Below are 16,834 nucleotides of genomic sequence, written 5' to 3' on the forward strand. Positions count from 1 at the left end.
TGAACAAATACGCTCGTCTGGAAAAGCCTAGGAGGATTCGGGAAATGAGCGTGAGTCCACAAACCTAACTGGCACTGACGTAAAGCGGTGGAATATGAAACATTTATTAGCTCTTGGAGTCCTTCGGATGGATTAATCCTTGAGCCAGGTTCTAAAACAGAAAAGCAAGTCTATCTCAGAGCAATGGCGTATCCACATATTTAAGCACAGTTTGCATACCCAACCTCCTTTGGCAACAACAGTGACCGGCGAGGGAAATGAGATGTGTGTTTCAGTGTTTTTATTAAAAGTGCTGAGTTATCCAAAACAAACGAGAAAAAATAAAAACAAAAGCCAAGCTGTTAGGTGCAGTCCTCCTGGGTCCCTGGTTTCCAAACACACCCTGTTCCTTCCTCTTCTGTTATGTCTTTGCAGCCCCATGATGTCCTATGTTAAAGCTCGTGATGATGTTTTCCTGTTTATAAATGTAAGGGAGAAAAATATCAAAGCACCAGTTTCTGACAGGAGCATGTGAAGACTGAAATGACTGATAATGTCCAGTGTTGAGATACAGAAAAAAAGTACCTTCCATTTGTGGCTAGATGTTAAGTTTTGTTTCTTTTTAGGGGAGAAACTGATATTGTAGTTTAAACCCTTAGAGTAGGAAAAGGATTTTCTTACCCTTAGGCCCAGCAACTTCACACCAAATATTTATCCCTGGGGAAACAAGCAAATTAGAACTGAGAACCTCATCCACTGAGTATTTAATGATTCCTCATTCAAAATGTGAGAAACAGACATAACTTATATACTTAAAAATACATGATTATTCAACTCACTTCTGCCAATCACTCAACGCAACACTGTATAGCCATAAATATGATGGTGTAAGAGAGAAGTGGATATAATTTTAATATTTAAAACATGATTATTCAACTCACTTATGCCAATCACTCAATGGAACATTGTACAACCATAAATATGATGGTATGCATATATCTTTGCATATGTGGAAAAGGAAGGCTAAAATGCTGATATGTCATGGCCAAAAATAGCCATGGGCCACTAGTTTTTAAAATATATATTAAATGCATAGAAAGTATCTGAAAAGATGTATATCTGGGTACTAATTTTAGCTAGGTGTGAAGATTATCCCTCCCTGTATTTTCTTCTCTTTTGGTACCTATATAAGAGACAGTACAAGGGAACATATATCACTTTTCATCACAGAAAATTATCTTTAATTAGAAAAAAAGGGGAGAATAGGAAATATTTTGCTGCCGGACCTTTAAGCCATTTTGGTCAGAAAAGAAGATGTTGATATATTTTCATAGATTAGTGATTATGGTGATTCAGATGCCTGGGTTCATAACTGTCCCTCAGCTAAGCAATAACAGCAGAGCTGATGAACTCTCCAGTAGGAAGAGCTGATAGCTCAGGAGGCAAGGGAGTCTGGTGTCGGTGACTTTGCTCATCGCTCTGACGATCACCTGATGAGAGGCACTTAAGGGAGGAAGGGTCTGTTCTGTCTCTCAGTTTGAAGATGGAGTCCATCCCATCAGAGACAGGATGGCAACAAGGACAGGATGCTGTTGCTTACAAGTTGGCAGATCAGGGAGCAGAGAGAAAGGATGCTAGCATTCAGCAGGTTTTCTCTTTTTTTCCCCTTTGTTTATTCGGTCTGGGGCCCATGGGATGGTGCCACCACATTCAGGGCAGGTCTCCCCTCAGCGAATGATCTTTGGAAAAGTACCCCCAGCACACACACACCCATTAATGAGGTACCTCATAAATGCCCTAGGTTAATATCATGAAATCGGCCATGGAGGCTAACCGCATCATGGTGTCTGCTGTCTTCTGTGTTTGGTCAGACCCCCGGCAGGCTTCCTCAGCAGGTGAGGTGCAGGCCTTGAGCTCATCTGAATGTGAGGCCAGGCAAATCATCTACAGAGCCATGCTTTCATGGTTCTTGTGTTCAGTATAGCTTGGAAATGCAGCAGGGGACTTCCAGCTCTACCAAGAGTATAAAAGGCAGAGGAGGGCTTGGAGGTGGGGACAGAATGGCTTCTCAGGATGGCTTATTCAGAGGTGACAGCCAGGTGTGCAGGAGAGGTGGCAGCATTCCCAGGCAGGAAATGTGACCACAGCCCAAGAGAAGTCACTGGGGCTTGACAGGTGTGTACTGGTGGTGGGAGTGGTAATGATGAGTTGGAAAAGTAAAACATTCTATATATTTTAACATTTTAACTTTTGTAATGAAAGACTCATTAATGTATGCCTTTATATGCTTGTGAACTTAATGCAATAGTTTGTGCTTTTAAAAAACCGTTTTGATACCTTCTGCTCTGCGTGTTCAAAGCTAATGAGCACACGAGGTGAAAATTGGCAACACCACCCACACGGCACAAGTCAGGGAAGAGTCGGGGCTGTGCTGGGGATGCTGGAGTGCCTTCCTTATGATACCCCCACCCTTGGGGAGTTCTTTATCCTTTATTAGAGCTAAATAATGGAGCTGGAGAGATGCCTAAATGGGTAAGAGAGCTTGCTATGCAGGCATGAAGACCCGAGTTCAGATGTCAGCACCCACATAAAAGCCAGGCATGGCTGTGCATGCCTGGAACTCCAGCCCTGTTGGGGCCAGAGACATGAGGGCCCCTGGGGCTTGTTGTTAGCCTAGCCACGAGTTCAATGAGAGATCCTGTCTCAAAGGCATAAAGAAGGGAGAGGAAGATAGAGCAGAACAACTGATGTCTTCCCTGACCTCTGTGCATGCTCTGTTTGGCAGTGTGAACTTGGGAGAGCGGGGTCTAAACAGGAGGTGGACTAAAGTCTCATGCAATAGTCAACTTTATTTAGGGCATCAGACAACTTATACTCTGAGGGTGAGTCACCTGAGTAGAGTGTTGAATCACAAGGATGAGCCACAGGGAGCAAGAACATGTTTCTCCACAGAGGCGTATGTGAATAACGACAGCTGAAGTCTCGCTCCTCTCCGCTACACTTGGGAGAAGCACGTGAACACATTCCAAGGACAATTCTGTGTTTTGAAGAGACTGAGGTCACAAGACTCTTGTCTTATTTTTTTCAAGTTTTCTCACAAGCACTCAATTCTCACAGGACTCTGTTCTTGTACTGTGCCCCCCCACACACACACAGAGGTACATATAACTGCACATATGCCACACATATGTATAACATAGACACATACACACACACACACACACACACACACACACACACACACACACCCTAAGAAGCCTTGAGAGGCTCCATCTACTACCTGGCTCTAGTTCACATGAAAATTACCCGTCTCAAGTCAGCACAGGGTTTTCAACAAAGGACAGTGTCCCCTGATGCCACCCCTCACATATCTTCATTTACCCTGTGGCTTGAATGTGTTGGAACCCCTTCCAATCCCGTCGTTCTCATGGTAATACGGTCCCTAAAGAAAGCTGGGTGGTGAGTGGATCTGAAACCTGCCTCCCTCAAGGGTCACAGAGGCCTGCTCTGTTCACACAACCTGCTAGGAGCACCTTGTCTGCTGGGTTGTCTGCTTGACAGCTGCTCCTGGGGGGCAGGAAATTGATGTCCTACTAAGAGTTCCTTTGGTCCCATGTCATCAAAGGGACAGGGGCAGCTGGCTAGTTGTGTTGAGGAACCTTCCTCCCAGAGCTGCCACGTGAGGGACAAGCTTGGCAGAAATACTCCCATGTTCAGAGTCACCAGGGATGATGTGGCTGCAACCTGCTCTGCTTTGAAATTAGCATATGCTTTCAAGTGCGCAGCGCTAATACAGGTCTCGGTTTGTTTAGGTGCCAATGAGTGGTAATCGATACAAGGTAAGTCGTAACTTTCAAAATGTAATCAAAATTAATAAAAAGAGCGTGAAGAAAGCAGTTTAAATGAGGCCCAGGAAAGAGAGTCTCAGCAGGCACCTGGTATGTCTCAACTCTTACCTAAGAAAAGACAGTAAGAGGGTGACCTGATACCAGAAAAAACCAGCTGTCAGACAAGCCCGATGACGATGAGCCTTGTCCTCCATGACCCATCTCTCTAACTCTCCTGCGCTTTAGTCTCCAGAACATATTGACCAGCTAGTGAAGGAACAAATCTGGTCCAGTTTGCTGCCCCTTGCAAAAATCACACCCCGGCATCCTGCCTTTCAAATACGACTCCATAAGTTTGGTTAGTGTAACTCTGCTACCCCGGCTCTATTATTCCTCACTGAACTGACAAATTGAATTTCAGAGCCTGTGAAGCTCAGGCCCAGACCCGAGCCCACAGTAACTTCCCACTGGGCTAGCAGTACAGCGTGACAGAGCCAGCTGGCCTCATGATCTTCACTGCAGAAGAAGGCTGCCAGGCTCTCTGAGGAGAGCATGTGGAGAGGCAGCCTCTACACTGTCCCTCATCATCACGTGAAAGAATTAGACGCCAGCCTCTTTGGGCTTTTTTTTTTTTTTCAAGGCAGATTCCTAGAAGAAGGGTTCTGAATGGTGCCTGGGGTTTTCCATCCACCTCAGATCACACAGTTAAATGCGCCAGCTTCATCGAGCCTGGGGGCATCTGCAGGAGATATTAGCGATGTTTCTGAGAGGACCAGGTGCCCTGGACACGGGTGGTGAAGGTGGAGCTTCATAGCCCTTTAATGACAGACTCATTGATTTGCGAGGCTTAGCAGAAATTGAAGACTTATTAAACACACACACACACACACACACACACACACACACACAATTTATTTTTGGGTGCAGATTCAAAAAGCAGTGTCTCAGGGCTGGGGAGATGGCTGTGGATAAAGGGCTTCCTGTGCAAATGTGAAAATGGATTTCAAAAGCCAGAACTCATGTAAAACCCAGGCAGGCAGGCAGGCAGGCAGGCAGGGAGAGACAGGGGACCCACGGAGCAAACTGACCGGCTAGACTCACCAAATTAGCCTGCTCCAGGTTCAGTAGGAGATCCTGCCGCAGTAAATTAAGTGAGGAATGTCCGAGAAAGACACCCATTGTGAACCACTGGCCTCCACCCACATATGCACACATGTGCCTGTACACATGCGATTATGCATACACATGTGCACAAATACTACACATGTAGACATGCAAAAGCAACAAGCCAGTATCAGCCTGTAAAAATGAAGACTCTCTGCTTAGTTACCTAATAGTCAAACTTTCTCGGCTTTCCTGAGAAACTGCACCTGATTGTCCAGGCTAGGATCCGATCTAATGTGTTTTATCACAGCAACAGAGAAGTAAGACACATGTTCACACACATACATATATGCATATATGCTCACACAAAAAAGAAAGAAACAAAGGGGCTAATGAAACCCCTGTGAAGGAATCAAAGCAGTGGAACTTCTAAAGAAAATTAGCTTGTTCACTCATTTGTATTTTTTGGTTAGTAATTGTCTGCTTACATACTTGTTCATGTATGTGTGCATATGTACACATGTGTAGAAGCCAGAGATCAATGTCTTTAGCCTCTTTTCCATCTTTTAAAAAATGTATTTATTCAATGTGTGTTTCTTTACATGCATGGATGGATATGCACCACATCACGCCTGGTGTCCTCGGAGGCCAGAAAAGGATGTCAAACCCCTTGAAACTAGAGTTAAAGATGTTTGTGAAGCACCATGTGGGTGCTGGGAACTGAAACCAGGTCCTCTAGCAGAAGAGGAAGTGCTCTAAACGGCTGAGCCGTGTCTCCATGTGTCTCCAATCCACCGTATTTTTTGAGGCAGGCCTCCTACTGAACCTGGGGCTCACTCCCAGCTCCCCTGCCCAGCAAGCTCCCTGGATCCAGCAGTCTCTGTCTCCCCAGCACTGAGATTACAGGTGCCCACACGCATCCACACCGGGATCAACTCAGGACCTGATGCTCTCGCAACAAATACTTTACCAACCAAACTGTATCCCCACCCTGACTTGTCCCATTTTTTAGAAAAAGCAAGGTGGTGACTGGGAGTGGATGGCTCAGGGGAAAAAGCACTTGCCATGTAAGCATGAGGACTGGAGTTTGGATTCCCAGAACCCACACGAAAGCTCATGTATGGTGGACGAGCTTGTAATTCCAGCACTCGGGAGGCAGAGGCGGGATCCCTAGGCAGGTTGGCTAACTAGACCAGTCAAAACTGGCAAGCTCTGGGTTCGGTGAGAGACCCTGCCTCAGTATCTAAAGTGGAGGGCCATAGAGGAAGACATTTGACCTACATCCACACAGACACACAAGCGCATATGTAGGCCCACACATGCAAGCAGGCAATCGTGCATTCACACACACACACACACACACACACACACACACTGCAGACTGAAGAAAAGAAATGCACGTTGGACTTTTTCTTAAAAGAATTTCCCTCATCAGTACAGTACACAATACACGGGAGTCGGGCCCAGTGATAATATCTAGGGAAGGATACGTTTCTTCCCTCTCTCAGAATTTTATTGTGCATAGCGTCTCTGGGAAGAAATCTGCTTAACTTGGTTATATACTTTCCAGTTTATCTGTCTGGGGACAGTATTTCCTCCCTGCTCCTCCTTTTTCAAGTCAAGTAACAGTAAAGCATTGCACTAAGGGCCTTGGAGTCTTCCAAAGGCTTACGGGGGGGGGGGGGGGGGGGAGTCCTTTGATTGGCGAGCCCCAGGGAGCGTCAGGAGGCATCTGTACTGGCCTTTGGCTTCTAAAAGGCCCCCAAGCTAGAGGCGTGCTCAAGAGGCTCTGATTTCTGCCCTGGGAATAGTAGAAAGTGGAGGCGTGGCAGTAGCCCGACCTCCACACTCTTCTCTAGATTTTCCCCAAAGCTCACTAGCACTTCGAAGGAACATAGAAGGCACGTGACCTTAAGTGTCCCACAGCCAACAGGATTTACTGGACTAGACAAGAGTGAGTGAGCCTCTTGAACCAGTGCCAAATTGCATTGAGGGAAGACTGGGCCAGAGGGAGAGCCGAGAATTTGGAGCCAGAAAAACTTGGGTCAACAATGTCTAGGAAATGGCCGAGATACCTGAGGAAATCCTTACCTTTCTTAACCTTATTTCTTCAATATTGTAGGCACAATGAGAGTGCTTGGCTCAGATGGTTGTGAAGATCTTGTTAGATATTTAAGAACATTTTAAAAACCAGATATGCAATATAAATAATTAGCTAATTTAAATTTACTGTTAAAGATATTTTTACCCAACTTATACTAACATTTACTAACTGTACTGTGTCCCAGGCACTGAGATAGGTACTGATAAAGAATGTAGAAAGCAGTCACTCTGATCCCTTCCCTTCCATGTGGGACGCATGTGATGCTAAAAAAATAACAGTCCCTTCTGCCCAGGTCTTGAGGTGTTTTTGATGAGTATACTATTTATAGCCATCTCTGAGATGTATTCACAAATGGTCCACCCATGTTGGAATAAATTAATCAGTTTAAATAACAAATAAGATTTAAAATGTAGCACTGGAGGTAACCTTAAGACCAGCTTATCTCAGTTCCCTTACTTTATAGCTGAGGAAAGGTAGAACCCAGAATACATGAAACTCACCCAGAATCACATATTTGTAAGTGTGTGTGTGTGTGTGTGTGTGTGTGTGTGTGTGTGTGTGTGTGTGTGTGTTGGGATACCAGGGATACTCAGGCAAGGTCAGAACATAGACTTCCCCTCCCAGGTCAGTGCTTTTTTCTCTTGCAGACTTCTATGTGAGGCAGGGTCTATGTATCCCTGCCTCTGCCTCCTGAATTCAGGGATCATAGGCATGTGCCACGAGCCTAACTGAAAGATGCTAACTTAACTTTGCTTTGTGCTTTTGACTAGGCTCAATTTTTGTGCCAAACTTTTTCCCTGTGAAGATTGAAGAGTTCACTAGATGTTAGTAAGTTCCTGGTCTGGTAACTTCAGACACCGTAATCCTGCCTCTGCTTCAGAGGTCCAGGGTGTACTATGACTGTTGGAGGACCATCCCTGTAGCTAGGAGACTCTTCCATCACCCTCCACCCACCATCCCCAAGCTTATCTGACTGTGGAACACATTTGTACCTCTTGAGCATGGAGTGTGGTAAATGCACTGAGCAGAAAGTACAGCCTTATATCAACTTGGCAAACCTGACATTGGAAACCTGGCATTGCTCACCAACCCACACAACTTTAAAGGGACAGTTTCTAGGTCTTAGGACTTTAGGTGTATGTGGATCTGTTGGAATACACAGAGACAATACCAGTAAGATGCATTTCTTTACATGGACTGTGTCCTTTTGACCAAGGGCTGGCACAGGATGCAACAGAAGCGGAAGGAATAAGTTTGCATACCTGTTTTTGGTGTTTTGTGGGGGTTTTTTCCCAGTAGTATTCCTATTAATTTTTTAATTGTAATTTTCAAACCTTTTAAAAATTATCATTTTTGTTGTCCTTTTAGGCATCCACAAGCCCAGAGTTCCCCAACAGGCTGTGATGTTGCCTCGGGACATGCACCTAAGGCAGCTGGACATGATGATGCTGAGGTAACCTTCCCTTCAGTCTGGTCCAAGTCCGTGGGCATGGAGCCTGTCTGTGACTGCCGGGCGCAGCCATCCCAACATGAAACTTGCAGTGATATTTTGAAGTCTTTGAGACAAAAGCCTAGCTAAAGAACCTTGGTTCAGTGGAGAGACAGGGCGGTAAAGTGAAGAGAAAATCAAAAGCCTGGAAATCCGCTGCTGAGAATAAACGTTCGCTGCTCCCCGAGGTGATTTGCTGAGTGCTCCGCTCTGCAGATGGTGGAGTCTCTCTCTGAGAGAGGACCTGAGGTTCTCTGGTACACTTTGATACCCTGCTTGAATTCAGCATGTGAAATGGAGGCGTCTCTCTGTGACTTGGAGCCCACAGCAGGCTTTGAAGTCTGATCCAATTTTTGCTGCCTCCTATTTGATGTTGAAAGGGTGAAATGAAGAAAATGTACAGTTTTTGCCAGTAACTCTGCTGAGCATATGTAAGATTAAAAAAACAAAATCCTTTGGATGATGTGCTTAGAAATGGCAGGCAGATTAGTACCTTCCTATAGGTTTTCTTGTTTCTCTCTTAAGGATAAAAATTAAGTAAAGAGGAGAATTAGCACGTGGCTGGGTTTCTGTCCCGGACTGTAAGTAATTGAAGAGGGTATTAGGTGCATAGGATGAAATTAATGAATGAAGTGAAAGGTACTGCAGCGTGGCTCCTAATTGCCCCAGGAGAGGACTGTCACTCAGTTCTATACAAGACGCAGGGAACATACAAATGTCATCAATACAGTCAGGGGCGAGGGTCCCTTAGAGTAATGAAAAGCATGTCCTTAAGGCGACTTCATCAGAAGATAGAAATGACACTTCTCTCACTCAATCTTTTGGTAGCACTCAGTTGCTGGGACCCATGTGTCATCTTCTTGGACATGTCACACTGCTCCAGCTCACCAGAGGCTGAGCCCCTGTGAAGGCCCTCCCAAACCTGGTAAGGAAGACATTTGGAATGCATACAGTTCGACCATTCGTGTGCTGGCATATGTTCCAGTGAGTTGTTTGTGAAGGGCTTTCTAGAAGTCAGGACCCAATTAGTGAGATGATGTAGTGTTAACAGGAAGCCCTAAAAGCTGGGAACAATATTTATATTAAAAAGTAGCTTACATCGGGTGGTAGTACATGCCTTTAATCCCAGCACTCAGGAGGCAGAAGCAGACAGATCTCTGTTGAGTTTGAGGCCAGCCTGGTCTACAAAGAGAGTCCCAGCACAGAGAAACCCTGTCTCAACAAACAAACAAACAAAAAGTAGCAGTTTAAGATGGCCATGGTAGTACAATCCCACTTAGGAGGCAGAGGCAAGAGGGTCAGGGTCCCTGACCAGCCTTGGATACACAGCAAGTTTGAGGCCAGCCTGGGCTACATCACGACTCTCTGCTTCAAACAGCCAAAATACATACATTCATACATTGATGAGTGGTAGCAGTTTATCTCCTACTCATGTGCTTAAATGAATATCAAGAGCCATACTTGCCTTATAAAATCCTGAAATTATGAAACTATTCCTAAGCTTCTTTTGTTAAAACAAAAATAAAGAAATATCTAGATTGTAGCAGAGTCATTCATTCAAGGGCAGAATCTCTGGCTTAGCGATGAATATGGACTTATAAAATACTTCTGCATTCTGGGTAGCAAGGCCATTTACCTAGCAAAAGACATACACCTCATCACTTGTCTTTGGTGCCAATGAATTCTGGTCCCTTTTCAAAATTTGTTGCTATAAAATATGGTGGAAGTCAGTTTCAGGCTCGTGGGCAGCTGCAATCAGTGCTTCTGGAAGATAAAGTATAGAACATGATTGTAGAAAATATTTATGAACAGCTCTATCCCTAGTTCAAGGAAAGAAATCTTGGGGCTGGAAAGACAGCTCAGCAGTTAAGGACACTGATTGCTCTTCTAGAGGACCTCGGTGTGATTTTTGCTCACAACCATCTATAACTCCAGTTCCAAAGAATCTTGTGACATTTTCTGACCTTTGTGGGCACTAGGCACACACAGGGTACATGTATATACATGACACCAAACATTCACTTAAACGCCATTCACTTAAGATAAAACAACAGTAATTTTTAAAAAGGGAGAAGGCTGCCGGGCGGTGGTGGCGCACGCCTTTAATCCCAGCACTCGTGAGGCAGATCCAGGCGGATCTCTGTGAGTTCGAGGCCAGCCTGGGCTACCAAGTGAGTTCCAGGAAAGGCACAAAGCTACACAGAGAAACCCTGTCTCGAAAAACCAAAAAAAAAAAAAGGGAGAAGGCTCTCCACTTCAAATATGGTTGTCAGATTCAGTGTCAACCTGATCTGTTTTGCTGAAGATGTAGTTATTTCTCAGCTCTCTCCAAAATTCTTCTTTACCCGTTTTTTAGTCAGTGAAAATGCAGTGGACTGTGAAGGGGAAATACAGTTGAAATGTCCCAGCCCATGAGGAATTCGTACTCTCAGCAACCAGACAGGATGTGTGCACTACTGTAGAGCCTTCCTCGTGGCTAATGCAATAGATGATGACAAATCTCCAGACACAGTGTTTCCTCACAGCCAGGCAGTGTTCAGGAATGTGGCCATGTTCTCCTTTACAACCCAGGCAGTCCCTGGGCTGTAGACATAGCTTAGCCAGTTAAATGCTGGGCTCACAAGCATGAGGACCTGTTTGCTCTCCAGAACCCACCTAAAAACTCCAGGCTCAGAGGGAGGCAGAGACATGAGGATCCCCAGATTTGCCACACCTATGGTCTAGACCAATTGGTGAGCTCCAGGTTGATGAAAGAGGATGAAGGATGTCCAGTCTCACGGGAGGTAGACAGCATTCTTGAGACAGGACTATGTTCTCTGGGTTACACAGGCATGTGCACCCCCTCCATGCATAAAAAGCAAATAGAATACATGTAATTCCCTAGAAATAAAAGTAAGTGTGGTTGAGTAGCTAGAAGCACAGGTTTAAAGTCAGGCCTCTCTGGATTCACATATCTGCTCTCTGTGAAATGTTAACCAGGTTATGTAATATATCGGTTACTTTTCTCGTCATTTTGACAAAATGAGTTACACATTTTGATAAAAAGCTAGGTATGGTGGTGCATGCTTTTAATTTTGTACTTGGGAGAGAGAGGCAGACAGATCTGTGTGGGTTCGAGGCCAACCTGGTCTACATAGAAAGTTCCAGGCCCCAGCCCATGAACTGGTAATGGCCTACACTCAGGGTGACCTTGCCTCTTCAGTTAAACCTTTCTGGAAATACCCTCTGACGCAGTCTAAAAGGTGCGTTTTCGTAACTGAGAGAGGCAGCAGTTACATGCAGGAGGGCTGCATGGGGACCCATGAGCCAGGGCTAGTGAAGGGCACTACCCAGAGCTTGGCGCACAGTGAGGGGTGCTCAGGGGCTGTGGTGACTTACCGTTTCTACAGACGTACTCAGTATGGGTGGCTGGTGGAGAAATCCAGTTCTTAATGTAAGGCACTGAGTTATGATGGGATCACTCAGGAATAAATGCGTACTAACCAAAGGTGTAAAAGACACTTGTTGAATTACAGTTATTTTTCTAGTCATTAGAAATACACTCCCCGAAGTCAGACTTACTAAGGAGTTGTAAATTTGACGTTTAGAAATGGCTCTTAGGTACTTTTCCACAGCTGTCCCTTCCTTCCAACAGAATCAGCTGCATCTTGGGTCAATGGCCATCACTATTACTTCCCCTTATACTCATAAAAATGGCTTCCACCCTAAGTGGTTTCCCTGGCTCTTTTCCCTCCTTGAACTCCTCTAATGCATGGAAGTCTAAGGAGCATTTCTAGAGCGTAACTCTGCTCACACCATTCCCTTCCTCCACCATCCAGTCACTGAAGGCTTCCTGTGCTCTTGTGCTGGCCTTGCTTTCGGGCTCTGATTCTCACTGATGCCTCTTTCTGTGGTTCAGACTCCCTGAGCTCTCCTCTCCTCTGTGGACACGCCTACCATATTCTCTCTCAGGACTTTGTGCTGTCCCCTCTACTCTGTCAGAATCATCTGTGCTCTTCACGGTCCGTGATAACCCCCATTCTGTGCCCTTTGACTTGGTACACGATATTTCTCTCCTCCTGCCTCGTGTTCCAGCTGTTTCCAGGCTTGAGGTCCATTTTAAACTCTCTGGGGTCACAGTTTATGGATCCTGAAGGTCACCTGGACTTCACATTTACCTAGGCTTTGTCACGGAGCCACATCCTCAGCCTCCTGGATGAGGTTTCTGAACTGATTTCAGGGGCATCTAAAGTCATGATGAAATGTAATGAAAAGAAGGAGGAGAGGAAATTCTCCTGGAGTAAGCATGCCATAGAAAAGACTTAGATGCTAAAACATGTTGGAACAGCATTGAAGTCTCCTGCAACTTAGATATAATGTCATGCTGACTAATGCTCCTTACCAACTTGACTAGATTTAGAAGCACTATGAAAACACACCTCTTGCAGTGTGTCAGAGGGGATTTCCAGAAAGGTTTAACTGAAGAGGCAAGGTCACCCTGAGTGTGGGCATCACCAGTTCGGCAGACTGGGGCTAAATAAGAAAGACAAAGCGAGCTGAGCATCAGCATTCCTATTGCCCTGCTTCCTGACTGTGAACACAACGTGAGCAGGCAACTCACAGTCCAGCCACCATGTCCTCCCCACCAGAGAGAGCTATGTCCTCAGACTGGGCTGAAATAAACCCTTCCTTCTTCAAGATGCTGGCACCAGGTGTTGGGCCCAGCAAGAAGAAAATCAACTAATAAAAACACACTCCTAAACAAACCACTATGATAGAAGTGGTTTCCTTTTGTTGCTGGTTTTTGTTTTGCTTTGAGACTGGGTCTCACTACCTAGCCCAGGCTGGCCTCCAACTCATAGATATCCACCCACCTCTGCCTCCTAAGTGCGGGGGTTACGCATCATCATGCCTTGGTAATTCTCTGTCTTTGATGGCCCATTATTTTAACCTGGTTTCATGGGAGCAAAAAGAAAATACTGTGATCTTTACCATTTGTAAGGAAGCAGCAGCGCCCAGCAGCCTTCCGTTCTGACTTGAGGGACTGACGCCACTGTTCCAGAAAGACTCTGGAGGGCCAGAGGCAGGAAATAAACCCTAAGAGCAGCCATCAAACCAGTCTGCAAAAATGGGACTTGGACAGGGCCCTTAGCTAAAGAGCCCTAGAACTTGTCTCCAGCCAGCCCACATGTGCCTATGCATTGCGCAAATAGATGAGTGTGTTCAGAAAGAGGCAGGCACCCATCACTTTGTTATTAATCCAATCAGCTAAATACTTAATAGGACTGTATATAAACTCTAACCCTAACCATATATATATAAAACTATGTAAAGATGTGCCGGGCGGTGGTGGCGCACGCCTTTAATCCCAGCACTCGGGAGGCAGAGCCAGGCGGATCTCTGTGAGTTCGAGGCCAGCCTGGACTACCAAGTGAGTTCCAGGAAAAGGCGCAAAGCTACACAGAGAAACCCTGTCTCGAAAAACCAAAAAAAAAAAAAAAAAAAAAAAAAAAAAAAAAAAAAAAAAAAAAAACTATGTAAAGATGTATATCTCAGACATTTGTTCTTATCTTAATTTATTCATATATTTATTTTTTTAAATCATCATTAACACTTTCTACATGCCAGAATCTGTCTTGGGTCACCAATTTTCAAATTGTTTTGAAAGACTTGACGTTTGTTTGTTTTCAATAGACTGCTTTTCTGATTTGCTGTCTGGTAGTTTTGTGACATGTAATAAAAAGAAATCCTAGAAAAACCATCGCCCACTAAAAGTAACTGGAAAAGCAATTGCACCCTTGGCTATTTCACTGATATCAAACTGATCTCAACTTTGTCTAAATTCTTCCTTCCAATTAGTCTGAATTCCTTTGCTCATCTAGTCAGGCACAGGGACACCCGTCAACCTGAAGACAAAGTGTCAGTGAGTGACAGTCACATTCTGACCACCCAGGACCTCCTGGGCTAGCAGAGGTTTGTTCGCCTTTGTTTTGTAGATATAATTCCAACAGCGTGCTCCAAACACCAGCTGCCATCACCTCCCTTAACCCTTGCTGAGACCTGGTCCAAAACTGGGCTCTTGAAAAGAATTTTGCAGTGTCCCTGTCCAGAAGCAAGGGTTTCTTATGGGCCTGCACGTGAGAGGAATTTGAGGGATGAAAAAGGGACAGTGTCTGTGTATGTGGCCAGGCCTCCCTCCCTACCCAGGGTACCCAGTGAGATCTGACTGTGGTAGAGGCTGGAGGGAAAGTGACCAGCTGAGCAAGCTACCACTGCAGAGGCCACAGGCTCCTTGTCTTAGTCACTGTTGGGTCACTGTGGAGAGACACCATGACCAAGTCAACTCTTATTTAAAAACAAAAACAAAAACAACCAAGAAAAACTATTTTATTGGGGGGTTTGCTTACAGTTTCAGAGGGTTAGTCCATTATCATCATCATGGCAACATGGTACTAGAGCAGTAGCTGAGAGCTACATCCTGATCTGTAGACAGAGGGAGGGAGGGAGAAAGAGAGAGACAGAGACAGAGAGACAGAGACAGAGAGACAGAGAGAGACAGAGAGACAGAGAGAGAGAGAGACTGGGCCTGGCAAAGACTTGAAAATCTCCAAGTGCACCCCGGTGACACATTGCCTCCTCCAACAAGGCCACACCTCCTAACCCTTGTAATCCTTTCAAACAGTTCCATGCTCTAGTGATTAAACACTCAAATATATGAGCCTATGGGGTCATTCTTATTCAAACAAAGCCTTCCACAATGTGGTCTTGTCCCTGCCCTGTAGAAAAGCTCATTACAAAGCCTGGGACATTATTTCTGCCTAGATTGTTCCTGCCCAGCCTTGGCGGTGCTCCCTGGTGAGAGTTAGCTTGGGATGTTCTTTCTGTTGCTGCCAGGATGGCATCAGGGGCACAGCTGCCAAGGGAGGTGAGCCCGTGCTGTGCCCGCAGCTCCCGGGACTGATGCCCACAGCAGGACTGAGAAATGAGCCCAGAGAGACTTTGATTTTAGCTGATGTGATGTCTTAAGGAAATGCACACAGACTGCCCCGTTAATCTCAGCCACCTACTTTATTACATTTTAAACTCAACTTTAAAATCAAATATGCCATTGTTTCATGGTAGAAATGGAGTTATGGTTTTTCATCTTCTGCTTGATTTCTGAAATTGGGTATGATACAGTTTTCTACTATTGGTGTGTGTGTGTGTGTGTGTGTGTGTGTGTGTGTGTGTGACAAAGACTTGCTTTGTAGCCTTGGCAAGTGTCTTAGTTACTTTTCTATTGCTGTGACAACATTATAACCAGGGCAATTTATATAAGAAAGCATTTAATTTGGGGGTCATGGATCCCAAGGCTTAGAATCCATGACCATCATGGTGGGGGGCATGGCAGGCAGGCAGGCATGGTGCTGGAGCAGTAGCTGAGAGCTCACATCTGCTCCACAAGCAACGGGCAGAGAGAGCTAACTGAGACCTCAAAGCCCAGCCCCAGTGACACACCTCCTCCAACAAGGCTATGCCTCCTAATCCTTCCTCAACTATTCCACTAACTTCAGGAACAAACATTCAAACATATGAGCCAGGGGGCCATTCTCATTCAAGATACCACAGCTGGTCTGAAACTCTCTGTGTAGACCAAACTGGCCTCAAACTCAGAGATCTGCTTGCCTCTGCCTCCCCAGTGCTGGGACTACATGTGTGTGCTACCTCACCCAACTGTTGTTTCTTAATAGACTTTGAGTCATTTTTGTTTGTTTCAGGAACACTGAGCAGAAAAGTATGTAATTTCCATATACCCCTCCCTGCTGTATTCCTGTTTTTGACATGTTCCAGGCTTCCTTACAGCTCAGTGGAACGGCATTGCTTACAATGCAGGAGCCCTGGTTTAATCTCTATCACCATAAAAAATGATTTTTGCCTCCGTGTGATTCGTTTGAGAGCCAGTGTTGACACACTGTTAACTGGTGTCTGTGTTTCACATCAAGGTTCCCTCTGTGTATTATATATTCTGTGGGGTTTGACAAACGGATAAGGGCAGCTATCCATCATATGCTCTAGAACAGTCCCACTGGCCTATAATTCTCACCTCCACCTATTCTTCCCTCCCTCCCTCCCGGTGCTCAAGCCCCTGGCAACCACTGATTTCTCTCTTCACTTTTTATTTACTGGTGCTCTGTTTTCCAGACTGCCGTACAATGGGAATGCAGGCAGTGCCTAGCCTTTTTAGGTTGGTTTCTTTCACTATCAGTGTTCACCTGAGACTGTGATAAGTTTTATCATGGCCCTAGCCTGCTTGTTTTGATTGCTGGGTACTATTCTGTTGAATGGGTGTACCACAGCCTGTTTATCTGTTTA

The 16,834-nt window shown here is 45.3% G+C and overlaps 1 protein-coding gene across 2 annotated transcripts in view; it reads left to right on the forward strand.

The window, feature by feature from the left end:
* Myo3b (myosin IIIB) overlaps positions 1–16,834 on the forward strand; it is a 394,965-nt gene that overhangs the window by 296,483 nt on the left and 81,648 nt on the right. For both annotated transcript variants that reach the window (XM_076569620.1, XM_006972402.4), the window contains 2 exons: positions 8,383–8,467; positions 9,332–9,428. In XM_076569620.1, the coding sequence (XP_076425735.1) occupies positions 8,383–8,467; positions 9,332–9,428 (182 nt within the window). The remainder of the gene's footprint in view (positions 1–8,382; positions 8,468–9,331; positions 9,429–16,834) is intronic.

The sequence above is a fragment of the Peromyscus maniculatus genome, chromosome 4, assembly GCF_049852395.1.
Source record: "Peromyscus maniculatus bairdii isolate BWxNUB_F1_BW_parent chromosome 4, HU_Pman_BW_mat_3.1, whole genome shotgun sequence".
Classification (NCBI taxonomy): Eukaryota; Metazoa; Chordata; class Mammalia; order Rodentia; family Cricetidae; genus Peromyscus; species Peromyscus maniculatus.